At 37.9% G+C, this 16,450-nt stretch overlaps 1 protein-coding gene across 13 annotated transcripts in view; it reads right to left on the bottom strand.

The window, feature by feature from the left end:
* The window catches only part of EFNA5 (ephrin A5), a 212,641-nt gene that overhangs the window by 9,699 nt on the left and 186,492 nt on the right, over positions 1-16,450 (bottom strand). For all 13 annotated transcript variants that reach the window (XM_083818788.1, XM_083818789.1, XM_083818781.1 and 10 more), the window contains one exon: positions 2-67. In XM_083818788.1, the coding sequence (XP_083674914.1) occupies positions 2-67 (66 nt within the window). The remainder of the gene's footprint in view (position 1; positions 68-16,450) is intronic.

The raw sequence follows: 16,450 nt of genomic DNA on the forward strand, positions 1-16,450 counted from the left end.
CTTGCTGGTCGCACAAAGACTTTAAGCTTTAGACAGGATCTCCTTCCATTATCTGGGATTGCAGAAGCTGTAAATGAAGAATGAGAGAGAAGTGGAAGAGTAAGAGAGGGAAAATGCATATGATCCTTTGTCCTAAAATCAAATACCCTTTATCTTCCCTTCATCTGAAAGGTTGGACACATTTCAGCCTCTGCATGTAAGGACTTCAAGTGTGCAAAGTAGCTTGATAATGCAAAAGCAGGGAAGGAACTGCAGATTTTACTCTAATCTCTTTTTTAATTATTTTTTTCATAGGAGACATGAAGCACATGATATTCACAATGTTTCATTATCTACTCTCACCTTTCCACATTTTTCTCAAGAGAGAGTTTAATAAGGTTTCTGCTGTAGTGCATGTGTCTACCTTGAAAAATTCCACTTTAGAATAATTAAGGTCATTTACAGGAAAGCTAGTCTTGAAATGTTAGGCCATAGGCTTCAGTGACCTATAAAGGAATGAAAAAAACTGACAAAATGACACTGAAGGTGACAATGCTAAAAATATAAATATGTACTTACCTCCATGAAAGTAAAAATACACCCCATTAAATACACGCACTACATTCTACCGCAAAATCAGCCTCTGTATTCTCCACTTTGTTGAGAAAATTCTTATTTGGCTTTAGTCAAAATATGATTCCCTATGTTACATAACAAACAACCAGCTTATTCCTTCTTTCTGCCCTCCTCCGTCATTTGCCGTTCAAACTATTTATTTGGAAGAGCATTTACAGTATGAGGAGACAAAAAAGAGGAAACGATGTCTGGCACTATACAAAAGATCATACATATAAGTCTAGCATCAGCATGTACTTATTTCTGAAAAACAACTGCTGCTGTGAAAAATTCCTTTTGGGAATTATGCTTGCCTCAAAATACATGATCACAGGCAAACATACCAAGCTACCTGACTTGGGCATGCAAATATTCACTTGTGAAAAACCATCTGCACACACATTTTTTTGCCCTTGTAAAAACCCTCAAATGCTTAAAATACTGCCTGAAGCACCTAAAGTCATTTTTATTTCATTGCATAGCCTTCTCTATCATCCAAAAAGCTATGCACTAGGGCAGAACAAGTTGACTTTTGTAGAAAACTATTGGAAGCTGTCTGGATTTACAAAAGATGATTGGACTGGCAATCCAAAAATTAGTTTGTTCTGATTACCACTGTTTCGTCCACATTTTGCCATTATGTTCCTGTTTGTGGCAAATAGCTAAAAAGATTTACATACATATGTATGTTACAGATGTATGAGCACATACTCTTTGTCTACATGCCAAGCTCACACTTGAAGAGCTCCTCAGCTAACTTGAAATTAATTCCAGTAGCCTTTGATGATGCATCTCCAAGGCAGGCATCAGCTTTTTCCTACAAGGAAGAACTAGCAAATTTAGTAGGAACACAAAAAAGAAGCAAAGTGAGAGTCAAATAGAGCTAAAGCTGTGGTTCTGCACCTGTTGGGAAGTGCTTGAAAAATTGTTTCCCTCTTTTAATCACAAAACAAATGTGTGTAGAAATGATGCTCCCCCCTTCACACTGACAAGCAGTTAAGAAGTGCTAACAGCTGGCTTTGCTGTAGGCTCTTACTAAATCAAAGTCAGAAAAACTCCCTCTACTGACATTTACAGTAACTGGTGTGTTATTCAGGGCACAATATTTGCACTCTGTGGTTATATTCAGGAAATTGTGTCCTTTCTGTGGCCCTCTCTGAGTATATGCAAGCGGCGTTGCTCAGACTAAACAGGCAGTTGTGGATTTCTCAAAAGATAAGAATTCTATTATTACTGTATTGCTAACATAAAGGTGGAAAAGACATTTCCAACATTATCCAAAATAGAGAACACACAGTAGTTTTATCACCAACTGATTTTTTCCTGCTCAGAAATTATTTCAGAAGTACATCAGGATACACAATTATTCAAAGGCACATTTTAGCTTTGACATTTACATGCTGCTGTTTATGTCCACAAAACAAGCATGTTTGGGCTCATTGGTGTTTATTAGAACACCCTGTTAGCATTAGCACTGACTAACTAAGATAGCTAGGATCAAATAATATTCCATCTGGAAAATCAGAAAATGAATGTTCTGTACATATAAAGTTTATATGTGCATATAATATTTGTGCACTCTTAAGAGCAAACAACAGCTAGTGATTAGCGATGTTCTCTGGGAGAAAATTTCAAAATCTGCCCTCTGCTTAAATCTTCTTCTGTCACCATTCCTTATGTAGGGTTGCATATAATGTGCTGTATCACGAGCTGCAGTCCTTTTGCAACCATAACAGTTACATTTAATTCATCATCCTTGAAACTGACACAGTTTTAGTGATAAGTATGAAAAAGTGCCTTTTTCTTCTCCAAGGAAATTATGTACCCTCACTGCTTGCAGTAGAACTAGGAAGACTCCTTTTTAACCACAGTGTTTTACTCCTTTCAGAGGGAATAATAATAATTAAGAAAAAAGAATCAAGTGACATTTTGTTCTGCTCTCACATGTGTCTCAATGACTAAGAAAAAGGTGACAAAGTGATACACTGCAACCTCTTTGGCCTTCCTGAGAAATTAAGAGCTGTTTGTCAAGCTGGGTGGCTGCAATCTATTTTTATTTCCTCCCTTCTTCTCCTTTTCATCTTAAAACAAAAACATTGACAATTTGTAGTATTTCCCATATGTCCAGATCTATCTCTCAAACGGCAGAGTCAGGTTGGCTAATGTCATCCATCCTGCTCTCTCATACATTATTGCAGTTTGTCAGTATTGTTCTGTTCTCTTCTATTCCCTGTCTTCTTTATTCTGCAATATTTTCACCACTATATTATGAAAACCCTGACTCTTGGATTATGATGTCAACAACTAGGAATTATTTTTCCTTTTTCAGCAACAAGCTCAGGATCTTTTATGGCTAAATTTTAGGCACATCATACTCGTTGTCCACTAAGGAAAGCCAGGGGTGTTCATTAAATTTGTTTTTTTTTCTTAAGTTAATACCTTGAAGCTTTAACTCAAGTTGAAGTCTGAAGTCCTATTCGTCCACATGAAAGTAGTTTTAATGACAAACTTTTGCTAAAGAGCACAAAACTCCCAATCAGGGTGACCTACCAGCCAATGTTTTGAGTAAGAACTACAAAGGAACACCAAATGACCAAAACTAAACAACGGACAGGATAAGCTGCACATATTAGCATATTACTAAGAATAGATGCTAAATACCTTTTTTTTTTCTGGAGCAGAAGTAAAGTTGTGGCTAGGATTTAACAAAACCTGATACTTAAATGAAAAACTCTGGGATCAGTTCAAACTAAGCATTTCCTACCAAACTGACTTCAACTCATGTCTTGACTTCAGGACCTAAGGTTAGGAAAGAGCGCTGTTTTCAAGGTGTTTTACTTTCCAAGAAAGGTAGGTTTCCAATGCAAAGAGGTCTGGCTGATTCCCCAAGACTCCTGCATGTTTGCAAGAGAGCAACATTGCTGAAATCTTTCTCTCTGGAAAGGAGAAAAAGAACTGCTCTCTGCCAGCTGGGGTCTGTTAAATTTCCCTTCCCAGCTAAACTTATTGCTGCTGTTGCTATATTCCACTGGCATTAGCTATACTATAAGAAAAGATGTCCTTTCTTGGCCTGTACAAAGAGAAATTTCATTCTCCTGTCTGCACAAAACCACGTTAGCCTCTAAGGCTTTGGTATAAGGCTTTTTTATTTGCCCCCTTTAAAGGTGATATTAGCTATAAAATAGAGGCCAGTTCTCAGAGCAGGAAGTCTCTGATGTTAATGGAAACTGTCCCATGCAACATTTTCCATTTGAAAAGCTGAAATTCCCAAAGAAAAAAAAAGCAATTGAAACTTAGCTGCACAACAAAAAGAATCCTTTGAAAGAAGATTCCTTATAAGGAACAGAAGAGGTTATATCCTCTTTTTTTCCTATCCTCTTTTTTTCCACGAATTATATTAGAATTGAAAAGGTCTGACTGGTTTAGTTTGTGTCACAAACAATGACAAAGAAACACAGAACAGGAAATCTGCAGTGTCACTAGTTCCTACGATTTCATTGTAATTCCTATGACATTTCATTCTACCCACCCTGCCCCTACCAGCAACTTCAAGAGAATCTCCTGGGTCTGTCTTTTGAAGATCACATTTTATACTTCACAATTACTCAAAGTCTTGAGATCAGGAGCAAACACGCATTAAAATCTCTCTGAAATTACCAGAAACATTAAAACACCTTAATGATCATAAAAAATAACTTCTTCACTCTCTTTTCAAAAAAAAAAAAAAAAGGGAAATTCCATAATTTAAAAGAAATTTAAGTCATAATCTCTGCATTCTTCAGGTGAAAATTCTGTATCCATCAGATGAACTAGAAAAAACAAACATACAATGAACTACTGCTCATAGGACTAGAGCCAAGCTGGATTCAAAAATGGCACTAAAGTAGATTAGAACACAGAATTTCTTTTCTCTGAACCACTTCTGGCTACCATTTTTATACCCTGTAAGGAAAGTGAGTGAAGAAAATGATTTTCTCCTCATCTAGAGCCAAACCATAAATATTTCAGTATTTGCTAGCTATATTTAAATATGGAAATTATATATATATATCCATCTCCCTTCAGCCCACTCCAAAGCAGTTTTCTGCTAGAAAACACATGGTATATTATTAATATATTATATACAAATAACAGGTACGTCCTTTCTCAGCCTGATAAGGATTAGCAGAGTTATTCAATAACTACTGGAGAGCCAGTCAGAGAACAAAAAGTGACATACACAGAAAACAGTGGTGTTTTTTTCTGACAACAGATTTTCAGTTAAATTACTATGTCAAACTGCAAAAATCTCCTTAAAGGAGTCATCCAGATATGGTTCAATCAAGCTAAAAAGTGGGCTAACTAAAAAGTAAATGTAAAAAAAGACAAGGTATGAAAATTTCAATAGTAATGTGGTTGTCAGTACCTGCTAGTCATGTGACAAAAGCCACAAATAAGTATTTTCTTTTCTGAGACAGGCAGTAGTTTGGCTGGCACCTATTTGAGGCTCAGTTTCTAACTGAAGAGAAAGTTATTTGGATGTCGCATATAAAAAGTGTCTCAACCATCCATCCTATTTACGGATACTCACATGTAATCAACGTTTTTCTCTGCTCGTCTTCTCATTCATTCTTAGCTTTCTAATTATAACATTGCACCTTTTACTGAAATGTAAGTCCTGATATAAAAAATTAATTCATGAATGCAATTCAAATCCTCATTTAGCATTACAAATATACTTAATATTCAAGCCACAATCCGCTATGGGCCCTATTAGACAGCAAAACTGGAACTATTCAGTGTACAAATAATGCTTCATTTGTCTAAGCCACTCAGATGGCACCTTCATTTTAGAACAGGGGGTACACTGGCAAAGGAATATAATTTCTCTTACTATTTTGTTTTTCACGTTTCAATTACCAGTTCACTTGGAATATTCTTTGAAGGATTATAAACCACTGTCTGTGAAAAAACGTGGAGATAAGCCTGTTCATTTCTTTCTATATTTTTGAGAGCTGTGATTTCTCTCAGTTGCCCTTTAAGTGAATGTTTTCTTCTGTTCTCTCTTCAGACGGCAAATAAACAGGGTTTCCTTGTAGAGAAGATCCAAGAGATCTCACCAAGATCTCTCCAGTTCCTTGCAGATGGACTACTACCCGCATCCTCTGTGTGCTATTCAAATTCTTGGCACTGATAAGTGCTTCCAAACCACAAGCACCGAACAGGAGTATTGGTCCAGGCTGGGAAGCCAACAGAGTATTAATTCGAACTTCTCCCCAGCACACGAAATCGAAATGCCAGGTTGCCTGCAACTGGACCAAACACTCAACACTGAGAGCCCTGTCAGAAGGACTGCACTTGGAACTTTTGAAATCACCTGGGGAAACACCACAAAGAGAAAACCCACAGAGCAACCCCATACACAAGACACTGTCTTTGTGAAGCAGGAACTCATGTTTACTCAGGCCTTCCACTCGTTTTGTGCTGTAGGCTACAGACAGTCTCCTCAGGAGAAAACATTTACAGCTGTGACTTGCCTCCAGCCCCTTTCAGGCACAATACCACTCCCATTAGTCAAATCCAATATTAAGGTAACCTTATATAATCTGCAAATCATAGTTCCACCAACTAGAAGTGTTTTAGCATTCAATATCCTGTGTCAGCTATGGAGCTTTAGAAAGTTTTATTTTTAAAAAACAGAGCAGACGACTGTTCTTGTAAGGAACTGAGTATGTGTGAGAGCATTAAAAATGCAGTTTTCCATTATGTTTGCCACAGGCAATATTTCTCAATTTGTGCAAGTGAAAAGAAAAAGTAGCCTATTAGTTGTTAGAAGAGCTGAGCCTTTCCCCTGTAGGTTTTCATGTGATTTACCATACAACACAAATGTATGCAAATTAGCCAGGTAAATGCAGAATTAGTTATTAATATTCTTCTCACAGTGTAGATTGAAAAAAAAAGTTACAAATTTGCATAAATGGTACAACTGAAAAAGTCAGCTAGAATTTAATGAATCAATAAAAATCTCCTTTGTGTGCATATATAAAGTAAGATCCATACCTAAGGACAGTGAATGGGTCTTTAAACTTATTAATTAAAGGAGAGGCTACCTGAAAGGATTTACAGATTACTTTCTCCATGTGAGTGTTAAAATCTAAAATTAAAAACAGATAAATAGTGGTCCTATGGAAATCCCTGCCTTCACCAATCCTTGAGTTTAACTTCAGAAAACGGTCTTTGCCTGTCTGTTCTTTCATTCCCAATACTAACAAGAGTTTTGTTCTGATTGTATAAACACAACTTCAGCCTGGGCAAATTTAAATATTGAACTTCCATGGCTTACTTGTTCTTCATACCTAGCGATCAAACACATTTCCTGAGTAAATTGTGACTAAATTTGTTTGTGCCTTTACTATTATCAACAATCTTGTCTACCACCTCTCTGTATTTAGTCATCACTAGGATGAGGTTGCAAAGAAAAATTACAGAGCATGTTAAATACTCAGAAATCTCAAGATACCAGACAGAGAGAGAATCTCACCTGGAAATGCACCTGATCTAGTATTGCCAACAACCCTTGAAAACTAAGAAAAATCACCTACTGAGGAAAATAAGTAAGTAAGTAAATAAATAAATAAACAGATGCAAGGTCACAGCTAATACTGCCTATGGCTTAATACATGCAAAAGTACTATAGAAATTAGTCTTTACAAATTAAGTTTTGAAATATTACAAGTTTTGAAGTATTACAAGGATATGTAATACAAATGCACATTTTGCTTTATTCCTGAATGCTCAAGTACATCTGTATGAAGTGAAGCTACAAGCAATCACGTAATGTTTCTGTGTATCCGTGTATGCATACACAGACGGATATTCTGCACTTTATGTAAAATATAAATCACAGAGTACACAGCAATGGAGAAAAAGACCTGTTAAAAGTTGTTTGCACAACAAACATAAAGAAATATTACCTTTGTTTTCTCACGTAGTATAATTAATTTGTCCTATCTTTGCACTAGTGCAAAAATGGTGGATTATTATGGCTTATGTCATAAGCGACTATATCTTTCAGATGCCCTAAAAATAACCAGATAAATGACTTGTCATACAAATGCTATTTTAGTGAGTTGTTGGAAGAAAGTAACACATAGTCAGTGTTTCTGCATTAGCACTTAATGCTGAATCAACTGTCCCACTGCAACTGGTTGGCCAAGAAGAATATAAGCTTTTCTTGCAGTTCATAATCCACTGCAACTTATATATCTTTTTGTAGGCTACACAGACTGAAGGTAGATTTCGTATCAAAGACATAAAAAAGAAACCTATTCCAGCATTAAGAGAGGTATAAACCATGGATTTCCAGTTTAACTAAGCCAGTATTAATATTTTAATATAAATTGGCTCATTTGACCAGTATTTCCTCTTTCAGTGGACATAACTTGGTCTAGCCCTTTATGTGCCTCAAGAAGGACCCTTAGATGCTCTAGATGTAATGACAAGGCATCCCTGTTGCTGGCCTGGCTGGTGTACTGGAGCCAGACATTTTTAGTGCAAAACTTCAAAACACCCCAAAGCTCAGCCCTTCATGGTACTGGGTACCTCCAGAGGTGAGCAGAAGCTCAGATGAGGCAGACAACACCACTTTGGATCCAGTCCAAAGTCATGCTATATTATCTGTCCTCCCGGGTTGCCAAGTCCAGATGAGTTCGGGAAAATGCAAAATCGCCTCAATGCAGTGCAGCCTGTATCCTTTAAACCTTCAGAAGAAAAACAAAGCAGACATTTCAATTTCAGCTGGGAAAAAAAAAAAAACAACAAAAAAAAACCTGTCTGAGCTGTTCCTCTGAAACAAACCCTGAAGAAACACAAGACCCTAGCTCAGTTGTACTTTGCAAAGACCTTTTTTTTTTTTTTTTTCCCCTCATGAAAGTGGGAGCAGTTACATTTGTTTATGAAGTGGGGCAAAGTTGTCATCTAACTGCAGCCTGAGCTTCCCAGAGAACCTGTCTCGCCACTGCGGTGTTTCTTCTCATTAAAAAACAAACAAAGCTCAGCTGGAGATAAATGAAAGGCATATCCTATTTTGAATGGACTTTTATTTGCGCATAGCTTCTGTGAAATATAAGGAGGTATAGATGAAGAATAGATCATATAGTTAGTTACTCCCACATTACATATTTTCAGGTCTTTCTCTCACATAAGAAAATTTCCCTTTTATAAATGCAAACTCTATTACATACCATAAAATAAGGGCTAAAATTTCCACACTAACACAATATAAATGACTGATGTCATACTCTTCTATTGCAACAGACCAACACTATTATTAACTAGAATGAAATAAAAACTTAAGATCTCATTACTGTTTTCAATGGCATTAACAAAAACAAATACAGTTATTGTACAACATTAAGACTGTATTAGAGTAAATTGCTAATAAAACAAGTTAATACTATCAAATAGAGCACTTACAGAAAAATATATCCTCCTCATACTTTTCATAAGCACTTTTGCACTTTGATTTTCCCTTGGTATCACTAGAAATAAAATGTTTTTCTTCAAGCAGGCTATCCATTTTGCTAATTTCCATCTCTAAGAAATAGACATGAGTAAATCCTTTGAAGAGACATTATAGTCTTGTTAGTAATGACCTTCTCTTTTTGATCTTTAAAGCAACATGTTCACTCACATGGAATTTGTGGGTATTGTATCACGTTACTAGACCTCATACACTTTAATGGACTTCATATTACCCCTGTCTAGCTTTACCACTGCTGACACTGTAATTAAAGCTGAGAGGAGCATTCCATTCTACTCCATTTTCATGGGCTTGCCACTATCTTAAAAAAAATTAGAAACCTTCTAGCTTCCCATGCTGTGCTTGTAAATTCTGTCAATTCATAAAAATAAAGAAATAATTATGGATGTTGTATTGTGCTAGGAGTATGACAAGTACACGGACATGAGAAGTTACTTCTCCTGACTCACCTAACCAAAGCAACGAAATTCTATGTTTATGAGGAGGGTTTTCTTGTGGAGGGAGAGGCACAGGGAGATGTAAAGGCAGGAAGACATCTGCAAGAAGCTGCTTTAGGCTCAAGAGAAATATGGAAAAAAACATAGACTGTGGGCTGTATTTTATTGTTATTTAAAATGAAGGCAAACAGTGAGAATAACGCAGGTTTGAACGTGTTTGAACATACATGCATGTCCGAAAGTATGCAAATACACTACTTAGCGAGAATACCATTGCTCAACATATTTCTGAAGGTCCTTTCCCATTGGCAAAAGTCTAACATCAGCTTAGCACAGCTTTTACAAAAAAATGCCTTTATGCACACAGTTAGGTTTTACACAGACAAATCCAAATTTGAGCTGGATGAAAAACAGGCATGAAGCAGAAAAGGTGATATTTGTAAAATACATAATAATCCACTGGAACTCAAGCCTGTTTCTGGCAAATAAAGATTCTCAGGGCAGAGATCTTCTGTTTCATTACACCTACTGTGACAGGGTCCCAGGTTTTAACTTAGTAGAGTACATATAAAATAACAGATGCCAGCACTATATTAATAACAGTACATCTTTATCAGGTGAATTCCCAGTTTGTTCAAGTCCTGCAGAGGGACTATTGAACCTTCAATCACTCTGCCATATGTGCCAGAAATTTTTCTCCCAGTCTTTAGAAAGATTTCCTTAGCCCTTCAACTCGTCACCTTCACCATGAAAAATTCTGGAATGCATTAAACTGAAGTTTTCTCTTTAACTGAAATTTGGCCAGTGTGTCAGGCTATGGCAGTTATATTTGAGCTTCTAGCTTTCTGCTTCTTTCTTTCACCTATCTAGTTTGTGTTCATTGCCACAGGTCACACTCATACTTTTAAATCCATATTTGAAAAAGGCCAACCTACGTAAGCGTTGCTGCAGCCTCATCAAGGAGAGCTGCTGCCTCATCAGGAAGTTGACATGTCTCACCTATGCCAGAAGAGGACTGTAGACTGTCATAACTATGACTGTGGGAAAGTTTGAAACACCCACGGGACAGCTAACCTTTCATTTCTCTGCCACAAATTATTTCCTTCTGTGCTATTTTTTTTTTAATTAATGTATACCACAGGATGTTTAGCCCTATTCCCAGTGATCATTCCCAGCTGAACTCAAAATTAGATATATATGTGTACAGTCTTCCATAACTGGGACTCAAAAGCCCAGGTGGTTTGGAAACCAGTTCCTGAATGCAGTGAGTACCTCATCAGACTGTTGAGCTATACAGGTACCTCCTTGAGATTTTCCTTTCCCAAATGCTGTAACAAGTGCTCTCTCAGAACAGAAGTGTTTCTCCATCACTCTTCCAGAAAAGCCCCCATTTGACACCAATAATTTTCCCAGGAATATTTTCATCTCTATTTTTCACCCAATACTTTCTGATCACAGCAAGCACCTCCCCACTGCAAGCTTGTTCCTCTGTTCTGTGCCTGTTAACCAGCCATGAACTTGCATATCAAGTTGTGAGCAGCTTCTAATCATGCCTCCCATGTGTATCTAAGATCATACATACAGAAAAGTATGGGATAACACAAGACCACTTACTTTACACCTCCTTGCTGACACATATTTCACTTCAAAAGAGATAGACAAAACCTCCACCTAATTAATGTCTCTCAGCCACACAGTATCCATCACTGCTCCATTTAAATGCCTCTAACCTAATGCTGAGTCTCCACACCTCTGCTGGGAAATACCTCAAGCTTGGTCACACCAGAGCTATCCTATCAGTGAAGCATACAACCTCCATCCTGCTTTCGGTAACCAGGAGGATCTGCTTACATTTGTATCCCAGTCCATGGCTAATCCATATCAGAAACATCTGCACTGCATCTAGTTCTAGTACCTGTGCAGCGCTGCATGCCACTGTGCATCAGATGCATCCTCCCCTCATGTTCAAAAGCAGGTTCAGTGTACTGAGTTTCTCTACAGAAGCCTGCATACAGTCCCAGTTACCTTAGCTAGGAAAAGAGCCACTGAAAATGCATATATTTGCTCCTTGAGTTAGTGTAGCAAAACATGCAGAGTTCAAACGAACTCCCAGCCAAACTTAGGAAAACGACAACAAAAAAAGTCTAAGACCAAATACCTCACTCTGGGGTGTGGGGAAGCACCAAATCTTCAGAGTGTGTTTGTCCCTCCGTCCATTCCCAGTCTCTGAGCTACCTCAGGCACCATCCTCCCAGAGCAGGGGGCACACCACAGGGTCCTGCACACCCCTGCAGGATTTCCAGCCAGGACAACACAAAACCTGCATCCATTCTGTGCTTTCTGGCTGAGGCTGTGCAGCCAGAGCCAGTGACACAGAAGGATCCTTCCTGTTCTATGTTCCTAATTAATTTTTAAGATCACCATACAACTTCCAGTTCACTTTCTAGGGGTCACTGGTTAATCTGTTCTTCAGCCAAGAAAGAGCATTTATGGTACACTCCTGCATTTTCCTGTTCTCCCTGTATGAAATATCCTGCAGGGACAATTTTTTTATTTTTTTTTTCTTGGATCAAGCTGGATATTTTTCTGAAAGCCCACAAAGTGAGTAACCAAAGCTGGCACTGGAGCATCCTAATTATGAAACCCAGCAAGGAACTTCAGCACACATTTTGTGGACTTCAGCTTTCCCATTCACAGACCTGTCTTACTAGGAAAGATGGGATCATGAAAAAAAAAATCAGGAAACAGAACTCATACTGGCTGTAAATGATTTTTCACTTCCGCCTTTTAATAACAAGATAAAATAAATAAATAAATAAATATAAATTGACCCTCTATTTGTAGCATGTCACTCCATTACTGTTTGAGACAACATCCCGAACTTCTCAGAAGGAGGACTAACACAGGGGGCAGGGGAGGGCGATGAAGGTTTATGTTTTTGTTTTGATTTATTCAGAAAAACATGCATCTTGAAACGAAGCTGCAGACAAATAGCAGGTCTGAAGCACTATCGGTGCTGGCTGCTTTCTGCTGAGCTGAAGTGACCATTTTCAGATCCTTTCAATCTGTGGTGAAAAGATCATTACCATGCTACTCCCGGGAAGTCAGTCCTCCTGCAAGTGAGCTCCTTTGTTATGAATATGGAACAGATGGAACCAAATCTATCTGCTCTGTAGGAACAAAAACACTTACAACCTAGCTCTCTCTATTAAAGACTCTACTTAGCTCCTTTATACCACTGGCTTTCTGTGCACTGCTGTGAGGTTTTGACTTTATAGAAAAAGGCACTTCATAAAAGCAATAGTTCTTACTCTTAAACCAAAAGAGGCCTAAGAACTGCAGAAGAAGAATGCAGAGTTTAACCCGCATGGCTCCTTGGAGATATGCAAATATTCAATTACTTTTTTTTTTTTTTAAAACTAGAGAAAGGATTTTTTTGGAGGAGGAGGAGGAAAAATAGCCATATGTTGCAAAGACTGTGCATCAATGGCAGTGAAGCACATAGATGATAATATGCTGCTCACTCTAATTAAGGTTGAAGCTGACTATGTTATTGCAAGAAGGAACATAGATTTGTTTTCTAATTATGTCTGCATGGATCAAGATGACACTCCTGTAAAAAGTCTATATCAGTCTTTCAAAAAATGACTTTTGGCAGGAGACAAAACAAAAAAAAAAAAAGAAATTAGGTCCTCCCCAGGAATACAAAGAAGATGTAATGCATCAATTTATTCACAAATAGTGCATCTTGCAGGGCCTATTTCCTAGGACTTTAACACAAGCTGCATCAATATTACACCAATTAACTGCAAATTGAAAATATGCATAAACTGTAGTTGAAACCAATAGATGTACTTATTGACTCTGCTCATTTGCAGCAGAGAGAAGCAGGAGCATGTAGAGTATCTGTCACATCTCTTACTATCAGAATAATAGTGAATGTTTATTCCTAGCCACGCATGCACACATATACACAGACATTGTTTATATCACCTTCTCACAAAAACCCATACAGCAGAAGTCATCAGCCTCCTTTACTTACTATTTAATATGTTAATACATTTACCGTCTGGCTGCCTTTTCAGAAGTAATTGAAAAAAGGGTTTCTGTGGCAGGATGCTTTGATTCTGACTAAATCAAGTCTTCAGGCAAACGTCCCCCTGCCAGCAAAGGCACAGCTTGCCTGAAGTCGTAACCTTTGTTGGCGGAAGGGAACTGGCCTTGAAACAGATCATGAAGCAGATGTTTTATGCCAAATCAGAGTCTAGGGATACACAGGCTACTGCAAATAAAACTCTTCTCCTGTCTGTTCAATCATTTCAATTCCCTGCAGCATGAAATATGAACTTCCCAACAAATGGCCAGTGCACTGTGCAGCACAGCAGGGAGAACAAGTGCCACAGGTGCACCAAGGGCTGGAAAGCTCCTTCATTAGGTCTGCCTTTCAGCCCAAGTCTGAGCAGTGACATGTGGGAGCCACCGCCAATGAAAGGTGATGGTGTTTGTACAGACAAGTCTCCACCAGCTCGAATTACAGAAATTCTGTGCATTTGCCTGGGAGAAAAGGAGGTTCATAGGGCTGTAACCACAAGTCACGTTCATTAGCAGCTCATAATGAAGATGTTTTTTTAATGATTTTTCTTTAAAATTTTCCCACCTCAGACGTGACTGCTGATCAAGTACCAAACCACGAGTTCACAGAAAAATGTAAAATGAAATAAAACAAAATAAAACAAAACAAAACCCTGTCAGTCAGCTTAATGTGAGGGGTCTGCTGCACAACGTATGACAAAAGCCTGACAGGAAAGCCCACCGTTGAGCACCTTGGTACCAAGGGAGGGCAGCCCTCAGGCCCTGCTCCCAGCACCTCTGAGGGCATGGCACGACTCTGCTGGCACCTGACCAGAGGCTAAGACAACCCATTGCTCCAGCTGCCCCTGTTTTTCATATTCTCATCTAAGCTGCTTCCATCCGATTAAAGCATTACATGTCTGTAGAGACACACGCTTGCTCTTGAGACACAGCTGTTTAAAACACCAGTTAAATGTAAAAGAAACCTGGTACTTTCAAGTCAGTTTCAATCGACATCAACGCTACAATCACTCTTTTATGTGTTTCTAAGCTAACAGTTGCACTTTGTGTTAGAAGGAAGGAACAGCTAACAATAGCAGACAATTTTAGCTCGTGATTATGGGTGCACAGAAATGGGGCTCGAGTTCACAAGAATTGTGTATTTGCATTTAAAAAGAAAAAAAAAGAAATAAAAAGGTAAAACACATATATCACTCAGAAGAACTTACTGACAGGATTTCAAGATGTTTACAATGCGCAGCAGAGATCACATACTCAGAAGAACTCAGTGCTTCATGTGCAAAGCATTTTAGAAATCTGGCCAACTATTTGGATACCTAAGTGACAGCTAAGTACTTCTAAAATTATGACTCTAATTGGGAATGCTAAGCACTTCTGACATATGGCCTGTAATACTCAACCTGTTTATTTTACCTCCTTTTGGACTGGGATCAATGCAGAATAGGATTGAAGAAGCATATGTGCAATTTTCATACAGTAACTTATGCATATTGTATTTACCCTGTTTTTAAGTGTTTCTTTTTTCATTTTTGAAAACGCGTATGGTCAGGTACATTTCAGGTCAGTCCCTTAAAGCATAAATAATGATTCCACTCAAATGCAGATGCACTGAAAACGGTGGTGGTTTTTTTTTTTCTTTTTTTCTTTTCAGGAGTCCAGTTAAAGTGACTCAGATAAATCGTTTTTAGCACTCAACGTACATAGTCTCAATTTACATTTCAAATCTGAAACAAAACTATCAGTGGGTTATTTATGTCTGTAAATTACAAACAAAACTGTTTCGGTATGAAATGGCACAGGAAAATAAGTTACTTTTACAATCTTTTTTCATTTCTCAGAGAAAGCTACCATTTCAGGGTCTTCCTTCTTCAGCCTAATGTACAGTTACTGAAGAACTAGGGCAATTTCATGGGACTTTGTTAGCTGTTTTATTTGTGCATGGTTTTCAATGCTGAATTCTTCATGGAATGCACGTGTTTGTAATTTCACCTCATGTTTATACGGGTGCAGTATAGATTAGCACATAGATATTTGCACTTGGAATACCATATGCTGTTCACAAGCACTTCATAGAATGGTGTGCCTCCTTGTGAAAATCCAGCCATACTTGCACAGGTACCAAAAACATACTTTTAATTCACATTTCTAAAGTACAGTAGTCCTCATCCTCAGAGTTGATACAATTTCCAAAGTTTTCTCTTCCTTTTCTGCCTGCCATGTAAGTCTGAGATCAAATTCCCCAGAACCTTATTTTTATTTTTCACTCAAGATATTCTTTAGCTTACTAAAATGAGAAAGTTCTGGGCAGAAATATCTCTTCTCAGATAGGTTATGATATTAAAAATATTCTCCCCAGATAGCCATTTATAAGGCCTTTTCTCAGACTAACTCTTGATGTACATCCATTAGACCCGTGTAAAACACAGAAGAAATTCAGTAATTTGGATAGAAACAACGAGTATTTTTTTCTGATGAAATGCAGCAGCTGGTGTGGCTGGGCAGAGAGCAGTTCAAGGGTCTGTGAGTGCACAGGATCCTCAGATCACCCCTTACCGCAAATGTCGTCCATTCCACAGAATTAGGTGCCAGGTAACTACAAGGCTACTGGAAAGGGCATTATCCTCCCTCCGTTAAGGAGCCAGCAGTAATATGGAACATTATATCATTTGGGAAAGTCCAGTAAAAATGAACACTTTATATTTTGCATTCAAAGAATTTTGGTTGCAAACCAAAATGCTTCTTTTCTAAAAAGCTCACATATTTCCTCATGGAAATATGTTGGAGAACATTTGTAGAGAATGCTGGA

The sequence above is a fragment of the Anser anser genome, assembly GCF_964211835.1.
Source record: "Anser anser genome assembly, chromosome: Z".
Taxonomy (NCBI): Eukaryota; Metazoa; Chordata; class Aves; order Anseriformes; family Anatidae; genus Anser; species Anser anser.